At 45.9% G+C, this 19,115-nt stretch overlaps 1 protein-coding gene across 4 annotated transcripts in view; it reads left to right on the top strand.

Annotated features, from left to right (window-relative positions):
- Nucleotides 1–19,115, top strand: part of MGME1 (mitochondrial genome maintenance exonuclease 1) — a 58,655-nt gene that overhangs the window by 35,224 nt on the left and 4,316 nt on the right. The window contains exons 1-5 of one of the 4 annotated variants that reach the window (XM_068232444.1): nt 2,231–2,297; nt 6,424–6,544; nt 7,829–8,418; nt 10,409–10,631; nt 13,847–13,979. In XM_068232444.1, coding sequence (XP_068088545.1) covers nt 6,516–6,544; nt 7,829–8,418; nt 10,409–10,631; nt 13,847–13,979 — 975 coding nt within the window. In that variant the 5' untranslated portion in view covers nt 2,231–2,297; nt 6,424–6,515. The other 3 variants (XM_068232446.1, XM_068232445.1, XM_068232443.1) reach the window with 3 other exon arrangements.

Below are 19,115 nucleotides of genomic sequence, written 5' to 3'. Positions count from 1 at the left end.
CTAACAATCCAATTACTAGCAAAAAATCGTAATTCTGATCGGATTGGTTGTAAATTATCTCTGTTGATGGGCACAATCAATTACAGACGATTATAATATCAGTCGTCCGATTGGATTTTCGTCTAACCAAAATTTGAATTTTCTTGTTGGTTGTGATAGATAGGAAGCAAAGATTGGTTCATTGATGGTGTAGTGAACGATTTCACTTCCGATCAGAATTTCTGATCGCTCAAACAATTTTTCGCTAGAAATTGGATCATTAGTGGCCACCTTGAGACTGATTGTGCTAGCGCTACTAGCAAACAGCTAGTGTGTGAAGAAGGCAGAGCTCAGACACGCTTGTGGGCATACCTCCCAACTGTATGAGATAAAAAAGAGGGACACTTAAGGTACTGGTCGATTTGCCATCAGATTCGACCAACAGATAGATCCCTCTCTGATCGAATCTGATCAGAGAGGGATCGTATGGCTACCTTTACTGCAAACAGATTGTGAACCGATTTCAGCCTGAAACCTTCACAATCTGTTGTGGTGGTGCTGCCACCGCTCCCCCCGCGCCGCATACATTAGCTGCTCCGCTGGTGCGACTGCCCCCGGTCACCGCTGCTCCGTCTCCGTTCTGGTCTCCAGGTCTGGCATGCTTTACTTCTTCCTGCCCGGCAGGAAGTTTAAACAGTAGAGCGCCCTCTACTGTTTAAACTTCCTGCCGGGCAGGAGGAACTGAAGCATGCCGGAGACCAGCGCGGACACTGAGCAGCGGTGACCGGGGGTAGTCGCGCCGGCGGAGCAGGTAATGTATTGCCGTTCTATTGCGTCGGTCGTCGGGCACTCGAACGCCGCAAGCGACGTGCTCCCTACCCGCGGGTGATCGACAGTAATTTTCCGCACGGAGCGATCGACGGGATCGGACGAAATGGATCGAAATTCGGCGTGTAGCGCGAACGATTGGCAGCAGATTTGATCCTAGTGATCGAATCTGCTGTCGAAACGGCGGCAAATCGGGCCAGTGTATGGCCAGCTTTAAGCCATTCCTCTGCCACACCCCTAACCATGCCCCTGACACACCCCTAGTCTTGCATACCATAAGGATTTCATAGGAAAAATATGTTGTTTTTGTTTTATAATTCAAACCACACTGGTCCTTTTTATCCTGGCTCATTTTCCTCCATATCAACACTTGAAAATAAGAAATATATCATTTTAAAGGATGTGAATACAGTTTAGAGTCATCTACACACAGTTTTTAGTAAAAAAAAAATACATATATTTACTCAGATCCATACATCAGTCCTGAAAGAGGGACAGGGTTCCCAAAGAGGGACTGTCCATCCAAAAGAGGGATGAAAAGAGAGAAAAAAGCGGGGGTTTAAGCAGGGGAGGACTGGCCAGGGGGGAAGGGGGGAGATTTCCCCCCAGGCTGCCACTCATTTAATGATTTGGGGCTGGTACAGTGCCTGGTGCATTCATGTTTTTGTATAAGGCAATGTCAACCACTAGGCTGGCTAAGGCAAATAAATACCCAATTACAGAGCAATTAGAGGGTGGGAAAGCTGGTAAATATACATAGCATGATACAGAGCAGAGGCTTGCCTGCAGGGTCTGTGGGAACAAATATATCTGGTCTCTCACCATTGTTAAAATGACTGCATGTGCACAGCTACATAAGGCATTGTCTAGGTTGAAAAGTATTCGACAATCCCTAGACTCCAGAAGGGCTGCTTGAAAACAGTCCCTAGACTCCAGAAGGGCTGCTGGCAGACAGTCCCTAGACTCCAGGACATCTGCTGGCAGACAGCGCCTAGACTCCAAATGGGCTGCTTTCAAGACTTGTGTGAGAGATTGGCAGGGACACGATTGATATTATAGGCAAGTAGCTTCTGTGTGATTTGGCTGCAATACAGATAAGCTCTCTGATCCATCTCAGGCTATTCTCATCTCTCTCCCACTACTGGAATATAGCACATGGGGCACGTGTGTGATGTCATTTGGGCTGGGGCTGCTGTAAAAATGGGCCTCTTATTTGTGTTTTCCCCCAAAGCCAAAAGGTCCCAGTCCTCCCCTGGGTTTAAGCTGGCCAGTACCTCATAGAGCAGCAGCATGCTTTTTCAGTTGGTTCTATCTTTATTACTGGTGGACGCGCTTCTATGGTCTCTATTATCTCTACAACTATTTTCTCTCTCCGGCCAGCAGGTGGCGCTGCTCACAGTGCGTGTCGCAGAGCCCTGCTGGCTGTACTCTCGCTGGTCGCCCAGCTGTGCGGAATAGAGGGGTGCAGATTGCAGAAGCCGCTGCTGCAGGTTAGTAGTAGCCGGGGAAAGCAGCTGCTGCGTGTAGAATGCAAGTGGCCGGGAACCGTGCTTCAGCTACCAGAGGCTGTACATTCTCCCTCCCGTACAGAGGCAAACTAGGCATTCATTCCTAAGTGCACTCCTCATGCAGTCTGAGCGTGCTACACTAACAGTCCCTCCTGCCCTAGCTGCGGGGGAGTTCTACAGTGTGCAGCATGGATCAATCTGGAGGGTGACACTGAACTGGGATTGAAAGCTGGGATCTAACCTTGTCCACATGTACAAGGGGAAGGTACTTACAACCAGTGATCTGCTTCCTCCTCAATATAAGAACATTCCCGATGTTAATGAGCTGCCCCAGACTTAAAGGTACCTGAACTGAGGCAATATTTAAGAGGTGGTCGGTCATACTGGGGTTTCTTCAGCGTCCCCATTATTACAGTGGTCCTTCAACTTCGCTGGTCTCCACTATGGGTTGGGGTCATGCCCTCGGTCAAACCTCCAAGCTCTGCCTGAACCCAGTCGGAAACATCTGTCACCAGGGGGGATGTGTTATAGGGAACACTTATTCCATCCCTTAAGCCCAATCTACACGATACGATTCTTTGTGCGATTCGATTACGATTCTATTTATGATTTGATTAAATCCGACATGTCCGATCGGGATTCGATTCGCCGTTGCAAAACAATGGCAAATCTAATTGAATCGAATCGAAACCCGACTGGACATGTCGGATTTAATCGGATCGTAAATAGAATCCTAATTGAATCACACAAAGAATCAAATCGTGTAGATGGGGCTAGTCTTCGTTCACATTGCGTTCGATCGTATTTGTGTTGGGCGGCTCCCAGCGATTTCTGTGAGTTGGGCGGTTTTGGTAAGCAATTTTGTAAACGCTTTTGCAGAGTGATTCTGTTTTTTTTACTTCGTGACGTTAGTCAGGAAGTTACCTCTTTGACCGGAAAAGAATAAATACAATGTATTTATTCTTAAAAATGCTCACGCAATCGCCGCACAAAGCGATTTTGTGAGCGTTTTTTGTTTTTCCGATACCTTCCATTGAGGCAAAATGCTTAAAAAATGGTCCATGCAGCGCTTCTCTGAGCGGATCGGAAATTAACTGCTCACGTGTTAACTCTCTCTCATAGAGAAACATTGCACAAGCGCTTTCAGGGCAATTTGGAAAAATCGACAGCACTTAAAGAGACTCTGAAGCGAGAATAAATCTCGCTTCAGAGCTCATAGTTAGCAGGGGCACGTGTGCCCCTGCTAAACCGCCGCTATAGCGCCGCTAAACAGGGGTCCCTTCACCCCCAAACCCCCCACTGTGACACTTGGTCGCAGACTTGGTTGCTCCTGGAGGCAGGGCTAACGGCTGCAGCCCTGCCTCCAGTCGCGTCTATCAGCGGCGCATCGCCGCCTCTCCCCCGCCCCTCTCAGTGAAGGAAGACTGAGAGGGGCGGGGGAGAGGCGGAGATACGTGCTGACAGACGCGCGTGGGGCAGGGCTGCGGCGGTTAGCCCTGCCCCAACCAGGAAGCGCTCCCCCGCTGCACGGAGGGGGATTTGGGGGTGAAGGGACCCCCGTTAAGCCGCAGGATAGCGGCGGTTTAGCAGGGGCACACATGCCCCTGCTATCTATGAGGTCTGAAGCAAGATTTATTCTCGCTTCAGACTCTCTTTAACAAACTCCAAAAGCGCCTCCAGTGTGAACAACCCCTAAAAGTTTGATTCAATTTATGTATGCACTGAGCCTCTTGCACATGCTAGACTGAACTTGCCCAATGAGTAACAGTAATTGTGTGCTTGTATGCACAGTAAGGACCCTTTCACAGTCAACTAATGGCCAGCAGTTAGGCAGCATTCTGCTGTGCTCTTGATGTCCTGTAGTAGACCCCTTCCCGCATGTCCACTGTCTTACAGCATGGCAGTGTATATTTTTCTAGAACACAGAAGTGCAGTGTATATAGTGTCAATGACAGTGGTTCCCAGACTTTTTTTCAAGTCATGATGTATCACGCCAAACGTTCAGCTATGCATGACACTGTTTCTGGGACATTGGCTGCTGCTTATCATTGACTGTTGTTACTGTCATAATGGCAGTTGATAATCAGTGGCTGTTACTGCTGCCAGCACAGTGGTGACTGCTAATTGGTGGTTACTGCTGGCACAATGGTGGCTGCTGCTGCTCATCAGGTTTTGCTACTGGCACAGTGGTGGCCACTGATCATTGGCTGGTGCTGGCACAGTGGTGGGAGCTGCTATAATGCTGCCTGCCTTCCACTTTCTTCAGTCACCATGTCTGACTGCAGATCTGCCTTTCCCTCCACTCTTCCTCCTCCTCACCCTCCCCGTTTGGGACTCCTGCAGCCGTTTCCGTAGTCCCACAACTGTTACTATAGGACTACAAAAAAATGGCCAACGGCGAACGCATTCACGGACATATTTTCAATATAAAGTAAAAGAAAACCTGAACTGAAAATTAAAAGTCAAAACAAACATACACATATTCTTCCCTCTGTGTAGTCTACTCATCCATCTTTCTCTTCTCCTGCGTCCTGTTTGTCCTCTGTGATCAATGGAATTCTCCATCCTCCATTTTGAAAATCACCATTACCCCATAACCGCTTCCTGGTCAGCACACTGATAAACTGTAATATCGCCACATACACATACACATACATACACGTTTTTCTCATCATGTCGCACATCGGCTCGAGTACACTTTAAAGGCAACCTGAAGCGAGTAAAATTATTTAAAATAAACATGACGTAGCTGCAAATGAATATTGCATACTAACCTCACCGTCAGTTCCTCTGAGAAGCTCACTATTTTCTTCTTACAGTGATCCCTTCCAGCTCTGACAATATTTTGTCAGAACTGAAATATACCAGTTGCTGTCAGTTACAACTGAATGTGCAAGGTAATGTCCATGTTTCCCTATGGCTCAAGTGGGTGATATATATTACAGTTTAACAGTGTGCTCACCAGAAAGCTGTTATGGGTTATTGGCCATGGAGGACGGAGAATTCCATTGATCACAGTGGACAAATGGGACGCAGGAGAGGAGAAAGAGATTGATGAGCAGACTACACAGGAGGCAAGTATGACCTGTGTATGGTTATTTTTACTTTTTTATTTGCAGTTCAGGTTTTCTTTAAAGGGGAACTGAAGAGAGAGGTATATGGAGGCTGCCATGTTTATTTCCTTTTAAGCAATACCAGTTGCCCTGCAGCCCTGCTAATCCTCTGCCTCTAATACTATTAGCCATAGCCCCTGAACAAGCATGCAGCAGATCAGGTGTTTCAGACTTTAAAGTCAGATCTGACAAGACTAGCTGCATGCTTGTTTCTGGTGTTATTGAGATACTACTGCAGAGAAATAGACCAGCAGGGCTGCCAGGCAACTGGTATTGATTAAAAGGAAATAAATATGGCAGCCTCCGTATACCTCTTACTTCAGTTCCCCTTCAAGTCTGCTTATTCTCCATTGACATCAACAAGGTACTTTTATCCACACAACTGCCGGTCACTGGATATTTTCTCTTTCTTGGACTCTGTAAACCCTAGAGATAGTTGTGCATGAAAATCCCAGATCAGCTGTTTCTGAAATACTCAGACCAGCCCTTTTGGCATCAGTCACTTTCACAGTCACTTGAGGCCTCTTTTCCTTGGACGTTGAACTGCTTGTATTAATGAGCTAGCATATCATAGCAGATATTCCAGGCAATGTATTTCACAATTACCTGTAAATAACATTCAAATTTAATGCATGGAAAATTACAAAAACTACCTACAATATATTTAAAAAATGTATGGTATTTGCTGCCTCTGAAGAAGCAGGTTATCCTGCGAAACGGCTGTCAGGCTGATCTTTTGTGCATGTATGTTTTGAAGGTGTTGGGAGCATAAATTAAAGGTGACTTCTTGATGCATATTGGTGCCCGGAAGTTCTTTTTCAACTGATACAATCCTTTGCTGGAGGCACAATTGCCTTTCTGCACCTATATCTCCCGACCTGCCAGAGCTTCATCTTGTGCCGATTTTTTTCTTTTCTTTGCTTTGATACCAATTTAAAAGATGTAGAGGAAACCATGTTTAAATGCACTTAACATGACATATATTCTTTCTAAAGGGTCGGACCCGGCTTGGGATATACCTGTACTATTTTGTGTATGAAGAATAGAACGCTCGCACAAGGAATGTGAGACTAGAGAACTGGGTTTAATGATGTGGAAGAGCTGTTATTATTTACGGTGAGTTAATTACAGTTGTATAAAGGCACAAAAATGTACAGCGTGTTATGGGAAGAAAAGTATTGCCTGTGAGGAGTGTAATGGGCATATCGGAACACCTCTATAGTGGAAAGAATGGTTTTTCATCAGTAAGGTTGGAATGGGTCAGCCTTACTGAGCACCCGCTGTTCCCGCTCTCAGGAGTTACCAACCCTGTTGTGGAGATTTCTTCCTTTTTGCAGTCATGTGTATCGTGTTAGAGAATGGACAGGTCTGCCAAATTGAGTTAGGGAGCAAAGGGTTCAGACAAATTCGACAAGGTAGCCAAAGCACTTTCAAAAATTACAGATTATTATTCCCTGCTTTCCAGTAGAGCTAGTGCCTAAAAATGTCTGCTCATGAGTTCCAAATCAATTCACCCACCCTGGACCTAAACAGTTTGAATTTTTTTTAGACAGGTTTACATTAAAGCTAATGTCAATCGAAATAAAACAAAAAACAAATCAACAGATACTGTATGTTCTGGCGTATAAGACTACTTTTTAACCCTTGAAAATCTTAGTCAGGGGTCGTCTTATACGCCGGGTGTCATTGATGCCGGGTGATATGCCCTATCCTGTTATTGATTCTCAGATCTCGCTCAGTGTTCTCCCCAGGATTTTTTCCCAGCCGGGTGGCATGAAAAAGTAACCGGGTGGGGGGCGCGGTGAAATTTGGCGGTGTGTAAAATTAAATATGCACTAATTATGTCCCAGACCTGCGCCCATGTGTACGCTGGCAACCACGTGGGGCATGTGTATGGATGAAGGACGCAGCCCGAAGCTAGCGGTGCACACGGACAGGTTAAATATAGGGGCGGGGGCACATTGCACATTAGGGGGGTAGGCGGCAGATGCGGCATCAAAAGACCGATTCCTGATCGAGTTCTGCATGAAATCGATCAGGAATTGGCCTGCAGTGTATGGACAGCCAACAGATCTTTAATCAGATTCGATCAGAGAGAGATCTGTCACTTAGGCGAATCTGCCCATCATCCCATAGATGTATGGCCACCTTTACTGTTTGTTACAAAGGGAAGAGCTGGACTCTCAGTGACAGCAGGGGGGGGGGGGGGAGCCTCTGGAATATGCAAAGCCTTGGCTCTATTGAGATGAGTACCCATTTTGAGCACTTTTTTTTCAGTACAGGTACACTTTAAACATTTTGCACTAGCAATGTTGCTGCCAAAGATGGCAAGAATTTATTATTTTTGTTATTTATATCTTTTACAATGTTTATTAAATGTTGTAAATGCGTTGTTTCCAGTGGGCATTCAGTGCCGTTATCGCATTTTGGAGGGAAATATCTGTGTCTTGTGATGCCAATGATGAAACCTCTTCAGCTAATGAGCAGAAATGGTAAAAGACTGGCAAGTGTCCTGTGCTATCGCCACCCAGTGTTTCTCTCTACATCCTGCACCTCACACAGCAGGAAGAAGAAAGTGAATGGTTATGAGGCCGTTGACCAAGAGAAGTACACAAATCTGGTACGGATGGTTACAACTTCCAAGACCACCTCACAGACTCCAGACAAACTCTTTGAAGAAGACAGCTTCTTGTATGGTGATGTCATAAAGTCAAAGCCTCCATCACAGAAAGCAGAGCCCAGGATACCCCAGAATAATTTACCACTGCACAACCCTAACAAAGTCCTGCTATCTGTAGAGAAGATGGACCCCAGCATCCCACTGAAAATCAACTTACCAGTTAGAGACCAGAAGAGCGGCGCCAGACTGCCAAGTGTCACCCGCATTCTCCAGCAGACCATGCCAATGGAGCAGGCATTTTATTTGGAAAGGTGGAAGCAAAAAATGATAATGGAACTAGGAGAAGAAGGGTTCATTCAGTACACAGCTGGTAAGTATGTCTATACTGTCATTTACAATTTACCTTTTTAAACAGTTAAGAAAATCTTTCTCATTTTGGAGGCACTCTATCCTTAACTTGTTCCAGCAGGCGAAGGCCCTCAACACACTTTAAAATGTAACTTGTATTGGTTTACATATAAAATCTTAATAGATGGAGCAAAAAACAACATAAATATATACAAGAAACTAGTGTCCACATCCTACAAAACCCACAATAGAGTCTGTATGTTGAGACACTACGGCTGTTTAGAAGAGGAGGAGGTATAGATATAATGGGCTCTATCCACAATGGGCAGTACTGTAAAAGCATTTTGGACAGTAAAATATCTCCTGCGGTATCTTACACTTTTTTTTTTCTAATTTACAAAAGTTTTCCCCCATGAAGCAGAAGTTCGGTAATTTACCAAACAAACATGTCTCTATTCACTAAGCCCTTCTGGTAAGTGTCACTTGCCAGAATTCTAGCAGGGCAGCAGGCAGGGAGCTGTGTGTGTGACTCAGAGGTTTTCCAGACTGTGTATACGGTCATCCCTTTAGATGTGCTGCAGCCACCAGGGGGAGCTCTTCTATGTGCTACAATACAAATATGCACATCTAAAGGGATTCAGGGGTGCCCACATAATTGTTTGTTTCTGCTTTGATACACTTAAAGACACACCAGCATCCCTGTTGCATCCAATCAGCGTGAGTAGCAGGCTGTGTGGCTTCCTATTGGCTTCCTGGCCCAACGGCTGTCTGTCAAGTTACCACATAGAGACAGCATGGGGAGAGCAAGTTATCGGCTGCTGTGAACTGGAGGAAAAAAAAAACACTTTTGGCCGGTAATTGAAATGCAGAAATCTTTGTGAATTGACATTTTCCAAAGTAATTACCACACAAGTCGGACACTGTGATTTTCTGTGCGGAGATAGGTTTAGTCAATTGTAACTTTTGAAGGTGATTGGTAAAATCAGCTGTTTTCAGCATTACTGAATGCAGTAATGCTTTGTGAATAGAGCCCAATATTGTCTATCTCTTTCATAGGCTGAGAGGAAGCTGAGAGCTGGCTCTCTGGTCATATGACTCAGCTGTGCCAGCTACTCAGCTTATGCCACTATATACTGCGTTACTCCAAAAAGCCTCCCCCTCTGTCCTATTGTAAGCTAACAGTATTGGTAAGTTAGTGCAAGACCTCAACAGCCACACACACACCCCTGTTGTTTGTAGCTGTTGAGGTCGTGCACTAACTCACTAAATGGATGCCACATAGGAGGTGGGCTGCTGGGTGAGCTGTGTTTTCAAAGCAAAAGACTAGCTAGTGCCCACTCCCATTTTCTCTCTGTCTAATGCAGGTGGTGTTGGGGAAAGGTGGAGGGGTTTTGTTGAAGTTTGCTTAGCTGCAGTCTAGCTAAGCAGCATCTGACATAGGCACAGCAAGTCAGCATTGCAAATCCAGCCATCCAGGTAATAAAAAACTGAATGATTCGAAACAGTTTGTACCATGCATGTTTAAAAGCCTGAACTTGGGCTTTAGTGTGAACCTAAGATGGCTCACTAGCCCTATTTATCCTTACTTGGGGTTTTCTCCAGCCCCATGACCACCGTGGACACCCTCTCTGGAGCTTCCGTTCTGCTGCTTTGCTGCTCCATTCTGCCAGGCAGCTGTATGCTTCTGCGCAAGTTCGGCCACATGCGCACCCCTCATCACGCTCCCGTGGCCGGGGCAGCGCGCTCCAGGGGACGGGAGCGCTGCCAGAGTGCATGCGCAGAAGCCCACGACTGGCGGCGACTGACTGGATTACCGGGAGTCGTAGTGCCAGAACGGAGAGGATGGCGAGGGAAGCCACGGTGCTCATGGGGTTGCAAGAAGCCCCAGGTAAGTATAAATAAGGGCCAGTGAGTGTACCATCTCACGTACTCTTTAAAGGTCCTTGTCAAATCAATGAAATATGCATATGCCAAATGGTCAGTCATCTAACAACTCTGCGATTGTTCTTAAGCTATTTTCTCCCAGGGAAAGATGTTCCATGCCAGGCTGGAGGACCTGCTGATGTCCAGGGAAGATCAGGTCCAGCATCAAGAAGAAACAAATGAGCTATCAGGATTCCTGGGCAGTGTGGAGCATATCCTGCCTGACATCACAGCAGTAAGGACACTTGAAAGTGCTGTTCTGCACTCCGAGCTGAAGTACTTGGGCTTTGTAGATTGTGTAGCTCAATATAGGTAAGAGATACAGAATTACCTGAAATACCTGACTTGACATTCTTTATACTGCTCACTTTCATTTTAGGGTATTCAATGTTTACCTACGATAGCAGAAATACTGTTCTGCTTTGTGAATGGGCTGACTTGTAAAAAATAAATAAATAAATTGGTCCCCATAATTATTATTTACTTCTTTGAACACAATTATACAGCATCATTTTCACTAGTTATGACAGGCAAATTTTATGGGGGAAGGGAGGGGCGGGTGTAACATGTTTAATGTACATGAAATTGAGAAAGCATAATCTGCCAGCTTGTCCATTTTATGTGAAACAGAACATTGCAAATTATCCAGGCATCAAATCATATTGTGAAACCACTTTTGTTATTACAGCTGGAGCTCTTTGGTGATTTATTTCTCTTAGCCTAGCACAGTGATGGCTAACCTTGGCACTCCAGCTGTGGTGGAACTACAAGTCCCATGAGGCATTGCAATACTCTGACAGCTTTTGTAAGCATAACTCGAGGAGACAGAGGCATGATGGGATCTGTAGTTTTGTCACAGCTAGAGTGCCAAGGTTAGCCACTCCCAACTCCTTCACATTAGATGAGTTGCGTCAGTGTACTGCAATCTTCACTTGATGCCACAGATTTCTAGTTGGATTGAGATTTGACTAGTTCATTCCAATACATTTAAATGTTTTACTTTAATATAGCCACAAGTCTATCATGAAGACTTCTTCTACCCAGAATCCTCTGGACTATAGATGGAAGTACCAGGGTCCCACTGGTTTCTGCCAGCTCTGAGCAGATGGAGCTACTGTATAACTTCCAATTCGGAAGGGACCTCAACATGATGTCTTCATCTGGTGCAAGACTCATTTTCCACTGTACGCACTTTGCTGTGTTTTATGGCCCTCAAAAGATTTGTGATTATCATAGACATCAGTTCAGTTTTCCCCTAAATTCAAATGCAGTGCATTTGCATTAAAGAGACTGTACCAAAATTTTGAGCCTTATTTTTTCTATCCTATAAGTTCCTTTGCCTGTTCTAATGTGGTCTGTCTTACTGCAGCATTTCCTACTTGCACTGTCTTAGTAATAAATCTTATCTCCTTTCCTCTGCCATGTCTGTCGGGCTGAGGCTGGAATGTGTGGAATGTGCAGCACTGCTTGTCATTGGCAGAAGCTTTACACACCCCCTCCAAGCTCTGTATGAGTCACACAGTAAGCTGTTCACAGCCTATGATACTCTGGTTAGAAGCCAGTCTTTTGTTTGTAAACACTGCCTAAAACTGTTAATTACAAACCAGGATTGCAGCAGGGAGTGGCAGAAACAGCACAGAGGGGCACAGGAGAAAATAAGGAATAGAATGGTATGCTTTTTAATGTAAGAATATTAGAGTACAGATTCTCTTTAAAGTAAATGGAAGAGTAAGAAAAGTGCATGCCAAGTATGGTACTTTGCCATTATCTTTCAATTTTGCAATAAAGTACTGTACAGTACCTTGAAACAGTGTGTTCCAAGCCTGCCCTCAAAGACCATCAACTATACGTTTTGAGGAAATCCACAGGTAGTTATCTAGTAGTGTTGTTGTTGTTTTGGTGCTTGGAAGGAAGGAAGGAGGAAGCATTTGAGTCCCGTGGATCGCAAATTCATGACTCTCTCTGTTAGTAATGGAACTGCTATGGAGTGCATTATCCAGGTTACCAAATACGGAAACCGGATTTGAACAACACTATGAACTAGCTGTGGCGAGACACCAATTGCTTCACCTATGGATGCTTGTGGTTTCCTGCAAAACATGTACTGTTGGTGGGCTTTGAGAACTGGGTTAAGGAACTCTGCCTTAAAAGTCAGGCATGCACAGATTGTACGTTATCTAATTAAAATTCATATCAGCATATATAAGTAATGATGAATGCTTGCTATCTGACTACCATTGACATTTGAGATGTATTTTCCATCTCTTTTACATGTACTTGTAAACAGGAAAGCTCTACTGAGGTTGCTTTAAGTGTACCAGAAACAAAACAAGAGAGATTTGATACTTACCCGGGGCTTCCTCCAGCCCCATAAGCACGTCTGAGTCCCTCGCTGTCCTCCCGTGGTCTGCTGTTCAGCCACAATCAGTCCTGGAAGCTGCTACAGTCGCGTCATTCAGGGTCTTCTGCGCATGCGTGGACCTCACACATGCGCAGTAGACCAAGGCCGATGCGACTGAACCAGTTACCAGGGAGAATTGTGGCTGAATGGCAGACCACGGGAGGACAGCGAGGGACTCGCACGTGTTTATGGGGCTGGAGGAAGCCCCGGGTAAGTATCAAATCTTTCTTGTTCTATGTTTTTGGTTTCCTTTAACCGCTTCCGGACCGATGTAGTTGGAATCTACGTCCTGCTGGTAGCTGTGCGGTTCTGACAAGATGCAGTTTCCCACTATTCACTGCCGCGCACTCATGCCATCCTCGCCGTTCACTCCACCGTTTGGCTCCTGACTGAGATGCGGAAGCTCTGCTGTCACTGAGACTGTAAGCGGGTGCAGGAACAATATCCTCCGCTTCTGACCCCATGATTACTGTAAGCCAATCACAGTATTCACAGGGCACAATAGGGAAAGGAATGCTCTAGTCCTTAAAGGACAAGTGCAAGAAGAAGAAAAAAAAAGAATCAAGATCTACTCACCTGGGGCTTCCTCCAGCCCCTGGCAGCCTATCTGTCTCTTGCCGCAGCTCCAGGGTCCTGGCAGCCCCTCCGTTGCAGATGCTGACCTTGGTTGGCATTTTCTGCGCCTGCGCACTGCTCACATGGCCTGGAGCGTTCTGCGTAGGTGCAGAAGTACTGCGCCTGCGCAGAACGCTCCTGGCCACGTGAGCACAATTGCAAGTGGCACGGCCACGCGCAGGCGCAGAAGATGCCGACCTGGTGATGTTGGCATCTGCCACAGAGGGGATCCCAGTACACTGGAGCTGCAGCGAGGGACAGATAGGCTGCAAGGTGCTGAAGGAGGCCCCAGGTAAGAAGATCTTGGTTTTTTTTTTTTCCTTCTCACACTTGTCCTTTAATGGGCCAGAGCCGTGCGGTCTCCAAAAGGTTAAATATTATAAAAGTTTAATTTTATTCTTTACATTCTAAATGCAACAAATGTTCTGTTATTTTCTCATCATTTCTTTTATGTGTAACACTTCAAATATTCTATTTGTGTGCCAGTACTGAGTATTACAATATATTGTAGGGGAAGACTTTGTGTGATAGACTGGAAGACTTCAGAGAAACCAAAGCCACATATAGAAAGAACATTCGACAATCCTCTACAGATTGCTGCCTATGCTGGTGCCATAAATCATGATGACAATTATAACTTTCAGGTATGTAGTTCTTGGTATAAATGATTATGGATGTGAATTGGCTTCCATAGCATTTGACGTGAACCTGAAATGAGAGGAATTCGTACGGAGGCTGCCATCTTTATTCTCTAATAAACAATGCCCTGACTTCTCTGCCTCTAATACTTAAGTCACTGGCCTAGAATGAGCATGCAGATCAGATGTTTTGACTGCAACTGGCATTGCTTATAAGGGAATGAAGATGGCAGCCCTGCCATATTCCTCTCACTTCAGATTCCCTTTAAAGTGTACCTGAGATGGTACACTGGGCTTTATTTATACTTGGGGCTTCCTCCAGCCCCATGAGCACCGTGGCTTCCCTCACCGTCCTGACTCCCTGTAATCCAGTCAGTCACCACCAGGCTCGGGCTTCTGCTTATACCGCAAGAATGGAGTGGTTGAAGAGGACGGCGAGTGAGGTTATGGGGCTGGAGAAAGCCCCCAGGTAAGTATAAATAAACAATCACCCAGTGTATAAATGCGCTCACTCACGGTTATCAAAATAACAATAGCTCAATATTCAATAATAGTAACAGTGGATAATCAATAGTGAAATTCAGTCCATTGTTTACGTGTCCATGGGTCGCAGAATCAGTCACCAAGCATATCGTGTATAATCCAATTCTTCAAAATATCCTGCGCTCACATGTATCACTTCCAATTCCGTGATTATATTGCTCATAAAAAGAAAAGAAATAAACAAAGAAACATAGCGTGATACTGTTTCAATAGTCTTATTTCCTAATACCAACTTCCCCAGTGCTATACATTCACTTGTGGTCTACCAGAGCTCAGTTGTCATAAACCCTCACCATGTGTCACTGCTGCCAGATCACAGACAGCAGTAAAAACCTTATATAACAACACTTCCCAGCAGTGAAGCAGACACTCCCACAGTTCTTAATCCAAAGACATAGTCTCATAGGTCCTCACCATTTGGGCGGAGCTTAGAGGCGTGGGCGAGTCGGCATGTTGGATCTGTCTTTTGATATGCGCATTTTTACTGAGGAGATGTGAGTGCACTACTTTTAATAAATGATACAGTTTTACACTGTCAAGCTCCTTCAGTCATTAGGTTTACAGCATAAGATATGAAGTTGTGAGAACTGTTTATACTGCTGAAGAAACGCTGTGGAGAGTGCTGAAGATTAACATAAGTGGGGGGGCGGAGCGTGCCATGGAAGTGTGAGGACGTGTGGTTCCAGAGCTCCCGGCCACATACAGAGATTTAGCCGGTTTAGCCCTCTATAATCACCTAGCTGAAGCCCGACAGGGTATGGCAAGTAAGCCCAGACGACAGAGCAGACGACGGCAGACTCAAAAGACCTCTAAAGGACCTTTAGATAGCTTTTTCTCCCAACGGGTCACCCGGAGCAGCACACCTAAAATGGCAGACACCCCGGCCTCGGGCCTCTCCCCAGCCAGCTCCCCAGGAGCCTCCGACAGAACAACAGCGCTGGAGGAGATGTGGGCATTTCTGTGGGGCATGCCAACCAAAGAAGATTTGATCCGCCAGACTGAGCAGATAGTGCGGTCCACTAGGGAGGAGATTGCCGCAATAAGGTCAGATATCGCAGCAACGTCACAACGGGTTACGGGACTCGAGGACATGGTGAAGGCACTACAGGCTGATGTTGCCTCGCTGAAGGAATCCCGGGACAAGCAAACCCTCTTGCAGAGCCACACACGTGCCCAGCTGGAGGACCTGCAGAACCGGAGCCGCCGCAACAACGTGAGAGTGCGTGGCCTCCCGGAGGCCACGAGGCAAGAAGATCTTGGGCCCTCTCTGCAAGCTATTTTTAATGGCTTGCTAAACAGACCAGTCGACACTCCTATAAAGATGGACAGAGCCCACCGCGCATTACGCCCAACACCTCGCAATGCAGAACCTCCTCGCGATGTGATATGCCGCATTCATGACTTCCCTATCAAAGACGCAATCATGAAAGCGGCACGCTCTGCTGGCTCATATGACTTTGATGGCGCTATCATCACTTTTTATCAGGACCTAGCGCCTTCCACCTTGGCGCAACGCCGAGCTCTGAAGCCGATACTGACTGCCCTGCAACAAGCTGGGGCCACCTACCGCTGGGGTTTCCCCTTCTATCTTTATGCAACCCTGAACGAGACCTCCTTCACACTACGGCACCCTAGAGATCTACCAGAGTTCTTCTCAACCTTGAATATCGCACAGGTCACCGTACCCGAGTGGGACCCGGATTCCCTAACTGTGCCTAAACCATCACGCGTAAGACGACAGAGATGTCGCCTCACCTACAACAGACTCTAACATGTGAGTGACATAGGAAACTCTTTCTTCCTCCTCATGGGACCGTCTACTGGTAAGACCCCTAGACCACTTTGCCCTCCCGAGCTAATATTAGAAGCTTGGACCTCCTTCGGTGCTCCCTTTCCTCTCGCCCCCACGCCCTGCTATACTCTTTGCCACAGTGCACTGCCTCCTCTTCGGACACAGACGCTACCTCACAAAACTTTATTTCCTGTGCACTAGAAGCGTCCTCCCCGTATTAACAATGGTTGTGTTATGCTCACGTACGGGACACTACTGTCACATACCTTGGCACTTCGCCGGATATAGGTACGCTTATCCCTTTGCCGCGGGCGTGGATCTTTGTCCTCCCTTTCCCTCCCCTCACTTCCCACATAGCACGAGACTTATTATCTATAGTTATACATGATATGTCACTTCCTTGCAACAAAGGTTTTATTCTAATGTTTATATACATCTGTGATCAGGATAAGCATACCCATTGCTTAGGTTTGAAAAGGTATGTACCTGTATAACAACTGCACTGTCATAGATGAATCAATAACCTTTGTATGATGCCTCACTTAAATGTGACATGGAGGATCTTGTGCGGGGGGGGGGGGGGGGGGGGAAGGGGGAGGTTGGTGGTGGGGAGGGGGTTGGGTTGGATCTTATGGTGAGGCGGGGGTGGGCGGGGGAGCAACGGGGTACTAGCAAATACACGAGGTCGCCCTATCCCAATAGGGTTATTCTTTTGTAAATTTCATAAGACTAAAAGGTTTTTCTCAGCTGTTGTTTCTATTTTCAGTTCTCCATACCTGTCCTATACTAAGGGATACCAAATATGCACTCCTTATTATTCTATGGCCGGGGGCAATGGACTCCATCCGTGATGGTGGTACATTTCCCCCTCCTTTTCTCTCTGGCCAGAACGTTAATTTTCCTCTCTTCAATTACGAACGAGGGGACTGGCCTAACGAGAGTATTATGCTGTGTGGAGCTTGAGCTTTACACGGCATGTACTTGGGGATTTTTTCCCCACCTCTTTATACTTGTTACTTTCCTTGTTGTCTACTTTCCTGTCTCTATCTTCTCTTTTTCTAAGCGATCTGGTTCGGCGTCGGGGACCCTGGTGGGGCATATATGCCCAACAATAACACAATCCAATGGCATTACTTAAAATACAGACGCTTAACGTCAGGGGATTAAACATTCCCGAACAGAGATCTGCGCTACTTGCGGAGCTCCGTAGGACCAAAACACACGTGACCTTCCTCCAGGAGACGCATTTACGCGGTGAGGAACATCCTAAAATAGACAACAAATATTTCCCTAATGCCTTCCTGAGCAATTCCCCTGACTCCAAATCAAAAGGAGTAGCAATACTACTATCTAAAGATGTCCCCATTTCCCAGATTCAAATATGTAAAGATCAAGAGGGCAGGTTTATTATAATAAAGGGTCGAATTAATAACCAAATGTTTACTTTTGGGTCATATTACGCTCCAAACTCAGGGCAACAAACCTTTCTAGAACACTTCCTACAGGAGCTGGACGCGTTTGCTGAAGGAAGCTTGGTTATTGGAGGTGATCTAAACGTTCCCTTGGACCCGGCCCTTGACACTTCCTCAGGTAAAACAGCCTTACCGTATAGGCTAATTTATAAATGCAAAAATGCTTTACGATCTAGGCAACTAGTGGACACTTGGCGTATTTTAAATCCTTCAGTTAAGGACTATACCTTTTTCTCCACCCCTCACGGGATCTACTCCCGCATCGATCATATTTTTGTCTCTCATAACCTCTTGTCACTGACATCGTTAGCTCAGATCGATACATGCCCATTTTCGGATCACTCATTTGTGTCTGCCTCAATTGCCATTCTTGAAGGGAGACGAGGCCCATTTTCCTGGCGGCTCAATACCTCTCTTCTTAAGAACAGAGATATAGCAGACAGGGTAGAGACTGCTATTACTGATTATTTTAAAGCTAATGATGTAGAGGGTATGTCCCCTATGACACTGTGGGCTGCGCACAAATGTGTGGTCCGGGGAGTTTTAATCCAGGAGGGGAGTAGGCTAAAAAAGGAAAAAACAGAGGAGATTAATAGGGCACTTGGGGAAATCCACAGATTGGAAACGCTCCATAAGCGCTCTATGTCAGGTACCGATCTAGAAGCTTTGACTGCCGAGCGTGAAAAGCTAAAGTCCCTGCTATATTTTAAAGCCAGATACGCTGCATCCAGATGTAAGCGCCATTACTATGAATTCGGTAACAAATGCAGCCGTCTCTTGGCTAGAGCCCTTAGGATCCAACAAAATGCAAACTATATTCCTCATATAAATGACTCTATGTCCAAAAAACACCACAGAACATCCTCAATAGCCCGTGTGTTCCGGGAATTTTACAAGTCTTTATACAACCTACCAAATCAGAAACCGAGCCGTTCAGGCACACCCACCGTAGAAAGAATACAAGACTACATTAAGCAGTCAGGCCTACCTAGGGTACCGGAGGGGTCGCTAGAGGAATTAGGTGAACCAATCTCCTTCTCTGAGCTTAAACTCGCCATCTCACAAACTCCATCAGGCAAGGCCCCAGGCCCAAATGGCTTCACGCTGGAGTATTACAAACATTATCTTTCTTTATTACACCCCTTTCTTCTTAAGGCCCTCAACTCCACAGCCGACCCTGATACACCGACTTCCTTCCCTACGGATATGCTACTATCGCATATTACTGTGATCCACAAGACAGGTAAAGACCCTTCTCTTTGTTCAAACTATAGGCCCATCTCCTTACTTAACATTGACCTGAAACTCTATGCCAAGATTTTAGCAAATCGCCTC

The sequence above is a fragment of the Hyperolius riggenbachi genome, chromosome 4 (assembly GCF_040937935.1).
Source record: "Hyperolius riggenbachi isolate aHypRig1 chromosome 4, aHypRig1.pri, whole genome shotgun sequence".
In the NCBI taxonomy this organism is placed as follows: Eukaryota; Metazoa; Chordata; class Amphibia; order Anura; family Hyperoliidae; genus Hyperolius; species Hyperolius riggenbachi.
The sequence above is the reverse complement of the archived record's forward strand: the minus strand, read 5'-3'. Positions and strand labels throughout refer to the sequence as shown.